The sequence below is a fragment of the Myotis lucifugus genome, unplaced genomic scaffold (assembly GCF_000147115.1).
Source record: "Myotis lucifugus unplaced genomic scaffold, Myoluc2.0 scaffold_126, whole genome shotgun sequence".
Classification (NCBI taxonomy): domain Eukaryota; kingdom Metazoa; phylum Chordata; class Mammalia; order Chiroptera; family Vespertilionidae; genus Myotis; species Myotis lucifugus.
Window position 1 is genome coordinate 2,871,177 of NW_005871174.1, and position 16,337 is coordinate 2,887,513.

The 16,337-nt window shown below is 37.9% G+C and overlaps 2 protein-coding genes across 2 annotated transcripts in view; both read right to left on the minus strand.

Moving 5' to 3' along the window:
- LOC102432967 (calcium-activated chloride channel regulator 1-like) overlaps nt 1-1,943 on the minus strand; it is a 24,555-nt gene extending 22,612 nt beyond the window's left edge. Inside the window, exons 1-3 of the mRNA XM_006093926.3 lie at nt 1,780-1,943; nt 816-956; nt 476-623 (exon numbers count right to left, since the gene is read on the minus strand). Of these exons, the coding sequence (XP_006093988.1) occupies nt 476-623; nt 816-956; nt 1,780-1,938 (448 nt within the window). The 5' untranslated portion in view covers nt 1,939-1,943. The remainder of the gene's footprint in view (nt 1-475; nt 624-815; nt 957-1,779) is intronic.
- A 7,988-nt stretch (nt 1,944-9,931) lies between these two features.
- CLCA4 (chloride channel accessory 4) overlaps nt 9,932-16,337 on the minus strand; it is a 39,983-nt gene continuing 33,577 nt past the window's right edge. Inside the window, exons 10-14 of the mRNA XM_006093927.1 lie at nt 15,475-15,690; nt 14,638-14,905; nt 13,559-13,729; nt 11,142-11,375; nt 9,932-10,347 (exon numbers count right to left, since the gene is read on the minus strand). Coding sequence (XP_006093989.1) covers nt 9,932-10,347; nt 11,142-11,375; nt 13,559-13,729; nt 14,638-14,905; nt 15,475-15,690 — 1,305 coding nt within the window. The remainder of the gene's footprint in view (nt 10,348-11,141; nt 11,376-13,558; nt 13,730-14,637; nt 14,906-15,474; nt 15,691-16,337) is intronic.

Sequence of the window (16,337 nt, forward strand, 5' to 3'; positions counted from 1 at the left end):
AGGGGTCAGTGCCCCAACCCCCTGATTGGCCCTGCTCTGTGAGTGACAGGGGTCAGTGCCCCAACCCCCTGATTGGCCCTGCTCTGTGCATGACAGGGGGTGGTGCTGCAACGTCCTCATCGACCCTGCCTTGAGTGTGACAGGGGGCGGTGCCCCAACCCCCCAATCGGCCCTACCCTGAGTGTGACTGAGGGTGGCATCACAACCTCCCGATCCGCCCTGCTCTGTGCATGACAGGGGGCGGCGCTCCAACTCCCCAATCAGCCCTGCTCTGAGCCCGACCAGGGGCTGCACCTAGGGATTGGGCCTGCCCTCTGCCACCTGGAAGCAGGCCTAAGCCAGCAGGTCGTTATCTCCCGAGGGGTTCCAGACTGTGAGAGGGCACAGGCCGGGCTGAGGGACCCCCTTTCCCCCCCGAGTGCACAAATTTTTGTGCACCGGGCCTCTAGTAGAAGTATAAAAAGGATATCCTTGCCTGGGGATCCATAGATATGCAAATTATTAGTCAAGAAAAAGTTAGGAGTAAAATGTATGTATTGTCCTTTTTCTCCACATTGTCCATATTGAAGTGTATAGGGGTCATCTCCATATTTTAGGTAAGGATTAGCAACTATAACATCTGCCTAAAAAGCAGAACAAACAAACCAAAACAGATCTCAATAGCAAGGAATTCTTCATCCAAATTAAGAGAAGTAATAACATTAATTTAATTACTAAAGTAGTGATTAGTAATTGCTAAGGTATTATTAGTATTAAATTTTAAAAAGAACAGGAAGAAGAAAGAAACAGTTTAGGAGCTAGATAAAATATCTTACCTGTTCATATGATTCTTGTTTTGACATTAAGTACTCTGATTTTGACTTCCAGGTCACTGGAATTAAAATGCTTACATTCCTGAAATAAATTCTTCGTTTGGTTGCATGAAATAGGTAAGTAGAAGCTTCAGTTACCATTTCCTGACAAAATTTAAGATACCTTGTGGTAACAATTTCACAATGAAATGAGCATAAAAGTGTATATACATACAAGAAATAGCAAATCCAAGCTCCCTTTCCCAACATATTTTGGCAAAGACTAATTGAAAAATAGGGTGAATTTTTACCATATCTCTCTAGTTTGCGAACTCATTTTCATACACTTAAAAACCAACTCTATTTTTTACTTTAATACAGATCCATATTGAAGTGTATATGGATCTCTGTTCTTGACCATCTCATAGGGATATTGGAAGGACCAAAGAAGATTGTATATATTAAAATGCTATATATAAAATTTAAAAAAACTATGCTAACAAAATGAGGAAGTAAATAAAATTAAAAAAGAAGTAATATTTTCTTTAAAATCAAATACAAAAGAGTTTTGAGTATTTCATAGTTGAAAAAGTATAAACAATTGAAAAATGTATAAGATACTTACCCCTAAGGCTTAAGAGTTAGTCATTGAAATATTATAAAAGTAGCTTAAGAAAGATGAAATTTGAAAAGAATTTTTCACTAGCTCTAGGGTCTTTCTTTTAGTCAAACGAGTTGAAAAAACTATTAGTACTTCAGCCTTTAAAATAATTTATTAGGTAATGACTAATATTGTTAATATATGACAAATCATATTTAAATTAAGCATATATTAATTTTGACATATTCTATAATTGATATTTACTGTCAAAGCAATTTTGGAAAGTTATAACTCTGTGTGAGTGCGTGTATGTGACTAGACAACCAACATGAGTTGAAAATATTTATTGAAATAAAAATAAGTGGATAATAAAATTTATTTTCTTACCTTTATGTTTTGAATGAGTTTTTCATCTTCTGGTACACTGGGGTTAATTGCAATGACGATGCCATCATATCCATTATTATTCAAACTTACCATTGAACTTTTCACTCCAGGCAAGAAATGTAAAACTAGGAACAGAATAACGGTTAGATTGAGCACCATTTTTGCTCATGTTACGATAGACCTTTTTGAAATGTAAGGAGAGTATTTATATATCTGCTTAACTTGGGAATTTAAATCTAGATCAAAATATTTGCATAGATATAATACAATAAACTACTAAAATACTTTGATGAACTTCCTTATCTTACTCAATGGGGATTATGTTGAACACATTAGTCATACTAAGATTACTAAGGTGTTAAATACTCATTGAATTGAGCAGTTCTTTTAGATTTTTTATGTAATCATCATCCTCATTGCAGTGGCCAATCCTCCTCCTCTTCCTCCTCGATCTGTTTACAGAAAGCACTCTATGGAAGAAAGAAGAATTAAAATGAAAGCACCAGGAAAGATCAGATGAAAAAGGTCCATTTAAAAAAAAAAAGAAAATGAATAAAAGAAATGGAGTCAGTGTGGCAGTAAATTGTATGGTTTAAATTCTTCCAGATGGAAGTAATAAAAACACAGTGTTCAGGGACAGCTATGATGCAAGGGAAAATGGTTTTTTTTTTTTTTTTTTTTTTTTTTTTTTTTTTTTTTAAAATATATTTTATTGATTTTTTACAGAGAGGAAGGGAGAGAGATAGAGAGTTAGAAACATCGATGAGAGAGAAACATCGATCAGCTGCCTCCTGCACACCTCCCACTGGGGATGTGCCCGCAACCCAGGCACATGCCCTTGACCGGAATCGAACCCGGGACCTCTCAGTCCACAGGCCGACACTCTATCCACTGAGCCAAACCGGTTTTGGCAAGGGAAAATGTTTTTGTTTTTGTTTTTGTTACCGTCTGTGATGACTACTGTGTATGTCATTTTTCAAATAGCATTGGAAGTTTTAAGTCCTTGCATAACTTGGGAAAATATGCTACAATTAAAAAATTTTTTTGATTGTTCTTAGATTGAAATAGAATTGTAACTGGCTTTGGAGTCAGATGAATGGAAACCTGACCCTTGCTTTGATCATTTAAGAGTTATGTGATTCTTACTAAGAGTTTGCGGATCTTTTTAGGTCTAGTTTTTCCTTTGTGATATTGGAAAAATTATGGATGTTTAAATGAAATAATCTATGGAAAGCACTTCTTACAAGACTCCTGGCACTTAATAAGCACTCACTAAATGTTATCAATCATCATTAAACATTATGTATTATGAGTACAAAATTTATTGTAAAAGTTTTCCTGTTATATCCTACATTTTCAATGGTTTCTTTTGTAAAACTTTAAATACAGTCTTTCAGCATTTAACTGGGGAATGAGGAGCCTGAGCCTGCCTGAAAAAGACTAGAGAAGGAAGTGAAACTATAATTTCTTTGACAGGGTCCTCCTCTTGCCAGTCCAGTTGAGGTGTGGCTCACTCATAATAATCTTCTCAAATCTCCATGTTAGAATTAATCTTTCCTTCTTTTGAACTCATTTGAACCACTTGTCACATACTACTTGTAGTACATTTATTATCACTAATACACACACTACAACTTCCTACTAGATTATAAACATCTTGGAGGAAGAGATTATTTTTTCCGAGTTTAAATTCTTTCAACCTGAATTCCCTCAACTGTAAAATATAGACAGTAATACCTATCTTGGTGGAATGTTGTGGAGATTAAATGAAATAACGTGTGTGGAAGCACTTACATAGTGCCTGGTACATAGTGGGCCCTCAGGTGATGTTTATCCTTGTTTTTCCTTATCCCTTTTAATTCATATGAAAAAATATACAAGTGCTTCTATTTATGTGCCAGGTCCAGTGCTTTGCTCTTTGAAGAATAGAAATGAGTAAAACACAAACACTGCCTCCCAAGAACCTGCAGATTCATTGCATGAATTACATTGGACTAAAAAAGAGTGAAATACAAGGTAAAGTAAGAAAAGTTCTATAAGAGAGTTACAAATACAGTGCTAAGGAGCCAAAAGTTGAGGAATAGATTCTATATGATGGAGGGAATCAGCAAAGGTTTTAGAAAAAGACCATTCTTCGGGAAGCTGAGGAAAAGAAGATAATTAATTTGTCCTCAATCACACTTTCAGGAAGGGGCAATTTAGGATTTAAACTCATGCCATCCAGTTTCAGAATCTATGTATTTAAGTATATGTGACATATACTACCTTTTTTTAAAAAAAAAAAATCCTCACCCAAGGATATAATTTTTTTAAAATTGATTTTAGAGAGAAGATGGGAGAGAGAAAGAGAGAAACATAGACATTGAGAAACATCTATGTGAGATGAAATATTAATTGATTGCCTCTCGCATATGACCTAACTGGGGATCACACATGTAACTTAGGCATGTGCCCTGACTGGGAATCAAACCTGCAACCTTTTGGTGTGCAGAATGATACTCCAACCAATCAAGCCACCTGGCCAGGCCATACTGCTTCTTAAAGAAAGTGAATCAGTGTCACCTTTGAAAATTATTGTGTAAGTAGTTTATTTTGTTTCTAATTTAGAGTAGTTGTTGGCAGAAGCTCCAAGAGAATGTGGGATTCCATAATCAGTTTTTATGAATCAATATAATTTCTTAAAATATTGTTTCAATTTTAGGTTGAATAATCACATTTTCTTTTGGCTATTTAGTCATGAAAACTTAGAGTTAAGTACAATGCAGGTCTTTCAGAGTTTAATAGCTATTTATTTTTGGATAATTTTGAGGACAGAAAACCTTTCACTAAATCATTCTTTTTTAAAACATATTTATTTTATTTTTTTAAAAAAATATATTTATTGATTTCAAAGAGGAAGGGAGAGGGAGAGATAGAAACATCAATGATGAGAGAGAATCCTTGATTGGCTGTCTCCTGCATGCCCCCTAGTGGGGATTGAGCTGCAAAACCAGGCATGTGCCCTTGACCGGAATCAAACCTGGGACCCCTCAGTCCATAGGCCAACGCTCTATCCATTGAGCCAAACCAGCTATGGCTCAATAAATCATTCTTAAATTGTATCTAAAATTGAAGTGGACATCAGGAGTAAAAATTGTCATAAAATATCAGAAACTTAATCTCTAACCAACTTTCTTTAAATGAGCTGTATTAAATGTGATTTTTTTATGCTTTCCCTGCTGCTTGAAAGATATTTTTCTGGAGAATGACCTCTGTATTTGTGCTCCTACATGTTCTCAATGATCATGTCACCCCGCCTGGCTGTTAAAAGCTTTGGTGGTTGCCCTAACCGGTTTGGCTCAGTGGATAGAGTGTAGGCCTGCGGACTGAAGGGTCCCAGGTTCGATTCCAGTCAAGGGCATGTACCTTGGTTGCTGGCACATCTCCAGTAGGAGGTGTGCAGGAGGCAGCTGATTGATGTTTCTCTCTCATCCCATGTTTCTAACTCTCTATCCCTCTCTCTTACTCTCTGTAAAAAAATCAATAAAATATATTAAAAAAATAAACAAAAGCTCTGGTAGCTTTGCCTTACCTCAGCACAGTCCCTCTGCCTGAAACAGGAAGTGTTTCTCTCTGCAATTTAGTTCTTTTATACTTTTTGTACATACAACTTTCTAAATTCTAATATACTGTATGTACATATTACCCCCATATGTTGTATATTTAAATGCTAAAATGTGTGATTCAGATAATATTCAAAGAAAGGAGAGAGATGAATTTAGACTCAGGGATAAGGTAAGAAGATATGACTGAAATTCAGGCTTGAAAGACGGATACCTAATTTTGTGCTATGAAAATAGTATAAGGAGGGGAAGGAGGTGGATAAGATGGACATTTAGTGAGGAGTTTGAATTTTATCATATGGAAAGGGGAAGCTTGCTGATTTTCAGCAGAGATGTGACATGATAAAAATTATGTTTTAGGAAAGATATATGAGCTTCAATATAGACGTGGAGTATTAGGCAACAGAAACATCAGACATGAGTCTATTGTAATCAGTGAGGTGTAAATGAACTAGAGTAATAAAAAAAGAAAACAAAAGGTAGATATGAGAGAATTTGAGGAAGAATCAACAGAAGTGATGAAAGAAACCATGATATTGTTAGACTTTGTTATAAAAAATGAAATAATTGGATTTTCATGGTATATAATTTGTTTAGATATCTTGCAAGACTCTATAAATTTCTAGTGTGGCTAACCTCACTCAAGAGCAGTTTTAATTTTTACATTTAATAAACAATTTCACAAACTTTTCAGTATTTCATATCTGTATCCAATTATTCATGTCAGATATGCAGTGATTACTGGAATTACTTGAAAAACAAACCACCACCAACAAAAAAACAACTAGCTGTAGAACCTGGTAGGTGACTCTTAATCATTGTGATCTGACGAGATTTATGTAATTTTCTTAGTCATAAAGTTGATGAACTTTTGCTTTAGAACTGTATGACTTGGCAAATCTCGCATTAAGATATAATAATATTTAGACTGTTAAGTGTAAATAAAGGCCTATATGAAAGTAAATTTACTGTATTTACCTACACTATACAGACTCTCATTCACCATCTTTTGAATATGACAGTATGTAGGGAGAAAAAATTTCATATAATTTGTTAGCATGATTTTAACTTTTAAATATTTAAACATATGGTATTTGTTCCATATTGTACCATTTATACATAAAAATGTTATGGATGTGCCTGTTAGGTTTATTTTCCACTGTCCTCTCTCCACTTTCTACCATAGTACTGTATAGTTGCTTCCGGTTCCCCAGCATGCCCAGCTCTTTTTATATGCTGGTGCCTTTGTCATTGTTCCCTCTTTTTGCAAAGCCCTTTCTCTTTTGCTGCCTGGTAGAATCTCATGAATGTTTCAAAGCTCAACTCGAATGTTTCAATGCTCAACTCAAATGTTTCTTCTCTGGGAAGGCTACCAAATCAGTTGATCTTTCCCATTTTTGTGTCCCCACAGACGCTTTTAATGATATGTTAAACCACCTAGTGAGCTTTTGAAAACAAGTTATGATTGTACCACTTTGTGATAAAGTTCAGAATCCTAGTGAGGCTTGCAAGGTCCCCACCCCACTAAAACCCACACCCTAATTCTTTAGCCTCGTCTTCCACTCTGATCAGACTAGTCTTTTTGTTTCTCAATGGCCTGAAGCTTTTCTCCCAAATATTTTGCACATACTATTCCCTTTGCTTGGGAGACTACTTTCTAACCTCTTGGTGATTTTCTACTCATCCCTTAAGTTTTAGATAAAATTTTACATTCTCAGAGAGACTTTCTATGACCCTTAGATTGGGTTACTTCTGCCTGATATAAGCACACAAAACACTGTATACAATAAAGTGGTGTATTCAATGCTCTTTTCCATCAACCTTCGTGAGCAGGTCTGCCTTTTCCAGTTATATCTCCATTAATTATGCAGTTAAGTCTTTAATCCATTTTCAGTTTATTCTTGTATGAGAAGGTAAGAAGGTAGTATAGTTTTTTTTACATGTATTTGTCAAGTTTTCCCAATACTGTTTATTGACTAGACTGTCTTTATTCCATTGTTTGTTCTTGTTTCCTTTGTCAAATGTTAATTGACTATGTAAGCTTGGATTTATTTTGGGCGTAAAATGTCTGGACACGGGCTCTATTTCTGGGCCTGATGAAGACAAGGATGAACTTTTTCCGTGGTGGGACAGAGATGAGACACTGGGAACCCAGGGGTAGTCCTTTGGTTTAGCTTCTACAATGAATCTTAGCGTGAAACCTCAACCTCCCATGAGTGAGTCTCCTGAAATGCGTTTTTAGCAACCCCATAAAAGGATCCCATTTCCACCGGCAGCATTGTGAAAGAAATTTAACCTGGTCAGAGGGGGACTGGAGGAGTTAAGTAAGCTTCCCAGAAGAGTGACACCTCTTCTAAGAACTGAAGGATGAACAGGTATCATCCATGTGACTGTAGAAATTAGAAGTGTAGGGTGGTGGCAAGGGGTTTTCCTGGAATTGAAATGTACCTCACATCCTAGCAATGAGAGATCCTGTGCTATAGTGAGAGAGGGGGGCTTAGTGGGCATGATCCATGCATTTGTGCAGAATCCTGTGCTTAGAAGGTCCCTGTGCAGGGTTTAATACTTTGCTGTTGCTGTCTTAAAAGTCTTACTGGTTTTTGAACGTGGAGTCTTAGTTGAACAGGGGCTACAACGATGATAGTCATTGTTATTTTTCTGAATCTTACTAATTCACAATTAGCTACTGGATGCAGTCCTGGAAATAGATCTAAACCAACGCCTGACCTGGAAGGGGAGAGCCCACTACTGAGAGTCATCAGAGCATAGTTATTGCACCAGATCATATGGGAGGGCAATAATAACCAGGCTGGAAGGCTTTGCTAGAGCTGTGGGATAGGTGGGTGGGAAGGACACAAGGAAAGTCTAGCTGTTGTGTATTATTTCTGTTTCCAACACAAAATTTCAGGCTTTTTGTCCCCTCTCGGTAAAGGTCCAGGTGTCCTACGCTTACTCGTTTTCTACATTTTCTTCAGGTTCACCTGTGCATCCATAACCATTAGCACTGGCTGAGTAGGTGCCAGCCCACTAAAGGAACTTAAGTGCTAATAGACCTTCTGCTTCATCAGCACTGTGTCCCAGTGCCCTACTGCACAGCTTCTTTTCCAAAGATTGCTTTGAGAGTAATTCAAACTGCCCAGTAATTAGAGGTCTCCCACTTATTTCCTCTTCCTTTGCTTTACTACCTTCAATTTAAACCACAAGGCCCTTTTTGTCAGCCCTGCTAATTATACCAAATTAATTATGTCAGGTCAAAAAGTTTGTTCTATGTTTAAAGATTGTTAAAAGTGACCCCAGGTCTCAGTTTACATGGCTTTCATTTTGCTTTACTTCCAAACCTATAAATAATTCCTGCCAAGGCTACAGTAGTCCAGGATACAAGTGATGATGCTGATCTTCGTGCCTGTTCTGGTGGCAAAACTCTTTGCAAAGTGAAAAAACCATCATTTGGAGGAACAAGGTAACCATATGCTTGTAAACTTGGACTCATAAGTCCACCTACTCCCTGGATGAAAATTCTTTCAGTACCATGATAGGCCCATGGTTATATGCTCTATGTTTCATTTTGTTAGCATCTTTAGGATCTCTGGCAGGGTTGGCCATGGCCTACCATGTGAACCTGCTCATCCCAACCTACTTTCTCTCTTTAGTTGATCTTATTCATTACTATGGTTGTGAATCTTAGGCTATGATGCAGTGATAATTAGATATTTTTTAAAATTTAGTTTTCTTTATTTGAAGTATGTATGATTATATTGAACTAAAATAAGGGAGACTATGGTTTGACATGTGGTAACTGATTTTTTTGCTAGTATCCTTCATGTCAGTGAATGGCAGTAAACACGACCTTACTTATATTATATATAGTAGAATATAATTGGAAACTTTGGGCAAATACAATAACATCAATTTACACTTAAAACTTCCAAGACTAAATTCATTTTTACTCAAATATAGTTTATTTGCTTTCTTACACTTATATTTGACAATTCACATAGACAATTTTAACTTTTACAAAATATATTTTATTGATTTTTTACAGAGAGGAAGGGAGAGGGATAAAGAGTTTGAAATATCGATGAGAGAGAAACATCGATCAGCTGCCTCCTGCACACTCCCCACTGGGATGTGCCTGAAACCAAGGTACATGCCCTTGACTGGAATTGAACCCGGGACCTCTCAGTCCGCAGGCTGAGGCTCTATCCACTGTGCCAAACTGGTCAGGGTGACAATTTTAACTTTTTCATGAAATTTGAGGTATTATTCTAGACAGCTGTTGTATCAAATAACAAACAACCTGGCATGAATGTAAAAAATGTTATTATTCATCACTTTTTCTGATAAACAAAATAATGAGTAAACAAAGTTATTAACTTTAGCATTGGCTTACAATTTTTCAAATACTCCTGAGTGTTTATAGTTAAGTATCCCTTCTAGAACTTCTGAAGTTATTTTTAGGAGTTCATGATCACACAAGATGAATTTAAAAATTCAGGAATATCCTTCACTTTTGTTGTTGATGTGTTTTTAAAACGCTGTTCTAGGTCGGTTTAAAACGCTGTACTAGGTCTGTTTGGATTTTTTTTCTTTTTTAAGATATAAATAGTGACACTTAAAATAATAGTAACAAGGACCACGCATCCAACCACTAACAGCACCAAAGAAGAAATGCTAATTCCAGGATTAGGATTTGGATGTATTTCATCAGTATCTCCTTGAGGAATAAACAAAGCTACTTGTGCAATGTTGGATACTTTTGATGTCAAACTGCTATTATCCACACTTTGAATGGCAATGAATATGTGGGTTGCATTTTTTTCTGAGATATTTCCTGGTTTAAATGTAAAGGTTTCCTTGGAGTTGGCCTCATTTGGTAGCAGATCAGTTGTGTTTACTTGTAGAGCATCATCAAACTTGTCTCTTAGATCCAGGATACTTCCACTTATTCTTATGATATACTGTTTAACTAAAAAAAAAAAAAGTACATGTAGTTTAGAAACTAGATCATACCATGTTAAATTCCTTTTTATTCATTCTCCTCAAAATATTGTTTAGTTATTCCAAGTTTATACTCATATCCAAAGCTTTAATAATTTTTCAATATAAGCTGAATTCTTATTTTTAAACTGCCATTACTACCTTTTTTTGTTTGAAAATGGGACCAGTTAAAATGTGTTATATTTGATTGATTTAGAATATCTATACTAATAAAAAGGTAGTATGCTAATTAGACCGGGTCAACTGGACATCTTCCGGACATCCGACTTTCTTCCGGATAAAGCCATGGTGGCAGGGGCTTAGGCAGAGGTGTTTAGGGTCGATCAGGCCGGCAGGGGAGCAAGCAGTTAGGGGGTAATCATTCCGGCAGGGGATGGCAGTTGGGGATGATCAGGCCAACAAGGGAGGGCAGTTGGGGGCGATCAGGCCAGCATGGGAGCAGTTAAGGGGCAATCAGGCTGGCAGGCAGAGGTGGTTAGGAGCCAGCAGTCCTGGATTGTGAGAGGCATGTCCAACTGCCTGTGGGATTGGGCCTAAACCGGCAGTTGGACATCTCCCAAGGGGTCCCAGATTGGAGAGGGTGCAGGCCGGGCTGAGGGACACCCATGCATGAATTTCATGCACTGGGCCTCTAGTCAGATTATAAAATTAATACTTTACTGAGTTATTAATTAAAAATTGTTCTCCCATCTACCCTTATACTTTTGTTTTTTGCATGAGCATATTTCACCTAATCAATACTGCATGACACTTCATCCTTACCTTTCCCAACATCAAAATTGTCTCCTGGTGCTGTCCATGTTAGATTGATCATATCCCCATCAGGTGTGGCCTCAAGGTCTGTGATTTGACTTGGTGGGTACAGGTCAGGCAAGGGAAATGTTGAAATATTTGAAACCACAAATGCACTTCCAATTGCTGTTCGGGTAAAACTCTCCAAATTTGTCTGAGTATCCTTATTAATTTCAGGTCTTGGTGGATTCCCTTCAATTTTCTCTGCATTAAAAATTTCCTTGTTTATAATGAGCACAGCACTACTAGTACTTTCAATTGAATCCCCATCCTACTTATTTTCTCACTTATCTATATATATAAAAGCCTAAGCGACCATTCGACCAGTAGCTATGACGCCCACTAATCACCAGGGGACAGACACTCAATGCACAGGCATGGAAACATGGAACAGACTGATGAATCGCAGAGGGAAGGGGGGAGGGGAGAGGGCAGGAAGAGATTAACCAAAGATCTTTTATGCATACTAGAGGCCTGGTGCAGAGATTTGTGCACTGGTGGTGTCCCTCGGCCTCGCCTGCAGGGATTGGGCTGAAACTGGCTCTCTGACATCCCCTGAGGGCTCCCAGATTGCCAGAGGGTGCAGGCCAGGCCGAGGGACCCACCAGTGCATGAATCCATGCACCAGGCCTCTAGTCCTATCTAATAATAGACAAACATGGTAATTAACCATACCTCCAACATGCTTCCCATTGGCTAATCAGGGCGATATGCAAATTAATTGCCAACCAAGATGGCGGCCGGCAGCCAGGCAGCTGAAGCGAACAGGAGGCTTCGTTGCCCTGGCGATCTAGGAAGCCTGGCGCCGGCTCTGAGCTCCTGAAGCAACAGCTCCAAAAGATACAATATTTCAATTATAGAAGCTAAAAGATGGTGGTTAATTTGCATATACCGGCTCTGAGCGAAGACTGAAGACAACATGGAAGCCAGTGCTACCGAAGGGAGTAAAGTAGAGTCCACGTGGACACAGTAAAGGACCAAGGCTGCGGAGGCAGGAGCTGGGAGATGGGAGGGGAAACCCAGCCACAGCAGCTGGGAATGGGAGGGGAAACCCAGGGGGAACGGCTGGAGCAGGTTGGGAAAACCAAGCAACAGCGGCTGGGGGCGGGTTGGGCAAACCCACCCAGCTGCAGCAGTTGTGGGCGGGTAGGGCAAACCCACACAGCCACAGTGGCTGGGGGCAGGTTGGGCAAACCTAGCCACAGTGGCTCGGGCCGATTGGGCAAACTCAGCCGCAGTGGCTGGGGGTGGGAGCAAAGCTGGCCTCAGCGGGTTTTGCTCCCTTCTCTGCTTTGCTCCAGCTGCAGGAAGCCCTATTCTTGTAGGAATGTTCTTGCAAAGGGCCTCTAGTATATATATAAAAGGGTTGGGCAAAAGTAATTTTGCAGTAATTTTACAGTATACGAAACAGAGTTCTTATATTATTTATTATTGTCTTATTTTCCACATGAACAACTGTAAATCTACTTTTGCCCCACCATATATATATATATATATATATATATATATATTACTAAGCGAAACAGAGTTTATTCTTATATTATTTATTATTGTTTTATTTTCCACATGAACAACTGTAAACCTACTTTTGCCCCATTATATGTATATTTTACTAAGTTTAGTGACAAAGTAATAAGCATCCAATTGGTGGGAGAACTTGTTTTCTTTAGTATCCTGACCAGGATATTGTAGGATAATGAATTGTAGGATATAATTGGGTAATGAATTGCTAAGGAATTAAGGCTGCCCTGAATGGAAATAATATTATAAAATTCAACCTGTGCTTTTAATGGGAATTCTTTGTTTCTCAATTTATCTTTAAGCAGGGAATAAACCTGGGGAAATTGGTTCTGGTTTCCCTCTAACCACTGTACCATGTTCTTCCCTTCCTCCCTGTTGCAAGTGCCGAGGGGTAATACTTCAGGTTATATTCCAATTGTCAACAGAAAGCCCATGAAAAGCCACAAGATAAGAGACAAAACAAAGGAGAATAAATAAGGAATAAATTCTCAATCCTTATCATCACCTTTCTCAATACATTTTTCTTTTGACTTAATAAAAATATTCAAAATAAATGTTTACTCCCTGGCTTATGCTTAGGTACATAATATATTAGCCAGTTTCCTTCACCCTTAGTTGAACATCTGGCATATTATTGTTGCTGTAGGTAAGGTGCTCCAAATTAATTTAATGGCTGACATTTATTGAATGCCAGACACTGTACCAAAGCATAGGTTAATTTAAAGGCAAATCCCAGTATGACTAAGAATTTCATTCCAGAAATGTGAAAAACTATACTTTGAGTTGTAAAATGTTTGAAGCCTTAACCATATCATCTCACAAGTATTCCGGCCAGCACTGTGTTTCAGATATCATGAGTTACTCACCATCCACTACCCAGCCTGGTATGTATGCAGCTCTGTTTGGTGGATGCCTTAAATTTCGTGCGGCAGTGTTTGTTCCTGCATGAGCTCGTACTTTTAAACTATATCTGCCGTTTTCTGAATAAGCTGTAAAATATCTGGAGTAGACCCCATCATCCTTGAAAGTGTCAGCACCTTGTTATAGAAATTAAGGAATGAATTATTATTGTAAAGGAAAAGAGAAATTTATGCATTTTCCAAGTCAAGCATATATCCTTTGTAAGCATATCCCTTAGAATGAGCTCCCTATTTTTCACGGGCCAGCTCTTGATGATAGGATTATAAATGGTCTGAATTAATTACATTGCATAAGATACAGATAGAAATCCATGGTAATCCAGATGACTATCAAATTGGTGCTTTTTTTCCCCCTTGCTCACTGAATTCTCAAAAGAAGGTTCAGTTCCCAGAATAACCCAGACCGTGAAAAAGATCTTTAAGCACTGCTCACCCATGCACACCAGGGAGAGAGCATGGCCCACACTGTGTCTTGTTTCATGCTAGTCAAACCTGGTATCTGATGCTGTTGTAATGTCCCCTCCTGTTTTGTGGCAGTTCTGCTTGCCGTTGAGCCTCAGTTCCCAGGACTGTATTTGAAGTTTGGGAATTAATTACTCTTGCCTGTCCCTCTTCCCTGCTGGGGGCCAGGTTCTATCCCTTAACCCCTCATGGCTGCTGTGTTTCACTCTCTCTGGCCAGACTTTCTTGATGATGTGCCCCCAAGAAATACTTGTTCAGAATTCTTGATGCTGTTCTCAGTTTGTTGAATGAGACCTTTCTATTTGGTGATAGACATCGGTTGTCTAGATGACGAACAATAATGACAGTAAATAACACTTATTGAGTATTACTATGTGCAAGACACTTGCTAATCACTTTGCAGGTTTTACCTGAATAGAATTACTTGCTGTCCCTGTTGTTCACAATCTGCATCAATTTTCTTGGTGTTTCTCACTCCCCCATACTGTCACGGGACCCATAACATATCCTGAGTTATGAAAATATAGCCTTATTCTTTAAAAAAGGAAAACACTGTAAATTACCTGCACCATTATCAAAAAGTTCCAAAACTTCTGTTTTTCCACTACTTGATTCAATGAATGCAGTCACATTGGCTCCAAGAATGGGTATATGCCCTTGTAGAATTTCTGCGTAAACAATCATTGGGCTGGGGAAGCTGTTTGTGTCTTTATTCATTTTAGCATTCACTGTGATTGGGGCCACAGAAGAATTTGCTGCTCGAGAATTAACTGTTATAGTTAATGTTTCTGAGTTTGCTTTGGCTTGAAGACTGTAAGTCCAAACACCCACCTAAAAATTCAATGGAAGTAGAATATCAGATCAAGCTATTTTCTGTGTTTCCATTATCTAACTCTAAAATAAATCTTAGAAATATGTTGTAGAATAAACAGGGTTTTGAAATTTTTGAGATTTTTTTTAAGGAAAATGGATGAAAATCAAGGCAATTTGGATAGGGCATCCTGGCTATTGTCATGCATGGTGTCCAAACTTTGTGAAATCTCAGCTGGGAAAAATAAGTTTTGGAAAGTTTGCCTTGGTCTTGGCCTTATGGAGTTCAGAGATTTTTAATTCTTTATTCTATGATCTGGAAATACTAATAAGCTGTACAGATTTCCTACATTGCCTCCTTAAAGTTATTCTTAGCCTATCTAATTTTCCCTTCTCTTCTTTCCTCCTAATGCATACATTCTTCTTTCCTTTTCCTGCCACCATAATTTTCAGGACCATACAGGCATAGAAAGTACATTGTATTTTTTTGAAGATGATACAAGTATTGGTACTCATATTTATGAATATTAAACAAAGTATTTTTAGCTAGGAAACAGATTTATGTGGAAATAAAAAAGCTGATTGCTTACCTTTGCAGTTCCTGGAATACTGAAATAGGCCATTTTGGAAGCAGCATCCACTGTGGAAATGTTCATTGGTGTTCCATTAGGATCCAAGAGAGAAATAATGGGCTGCTGTGTTACCCATGTGATGAGAAAGAATGTGTCCTTCCCCACAGTGCTATCAATTATTACAGTTCCATTCATCCAGTGATTATTATTGAGTGTTAATCCCTTACTTTCAATCTGTATAAATATATATTATAAAATTAGTGACTGGAGAAAAGAGTAATTTTATTCTTTTTTCTTTTTTTAAAACACATAGTTCTTAATTTCTGGCCTGAGAACAAGCTTATGTAGGGCATACCTCCGTAGCCCTGTGATCTCTCTGAAAGCTGATTGGGATGTGACAGTCATTAGTCAGAAAGTATGGACATATAGGGTCTGAGTTAAAACCACTAGAGCAGGAGAATGGGTTTTACAGTTGGAAACATGGCTGTATTATTTTTTCCCCAGTTGTTTTTGTATACACCCACCTGAGATTTTAGCATTAAAGGATACTACAATGTTAAAGAATTAGCTGTAGTGTGTGTGTGTGTGTGTGTGTGTGTGTGTGAGAGAGAGAGAGAGAGAGAGAGAGAGAGAGAGAGAGAGAGAGAGAGAGAGAGAAACCCTCAGTTTACCCATCTTCATGATGGTGGCTACAGTACTAGTATTTGAGTAGAGACATAGTTAGGTGAGGACCAGGAAGTAATGAGACAAGCACTCATGGATATTTTCCTGATGTGAAAACTTCATGAACTTTTTCACACATCCTAGAGTTAGTAGCCCTGAACAATAAACATGTTCAGCAAGAGTGTGAATAGGGCAAAAGGATATTTATGAAGGTTTGA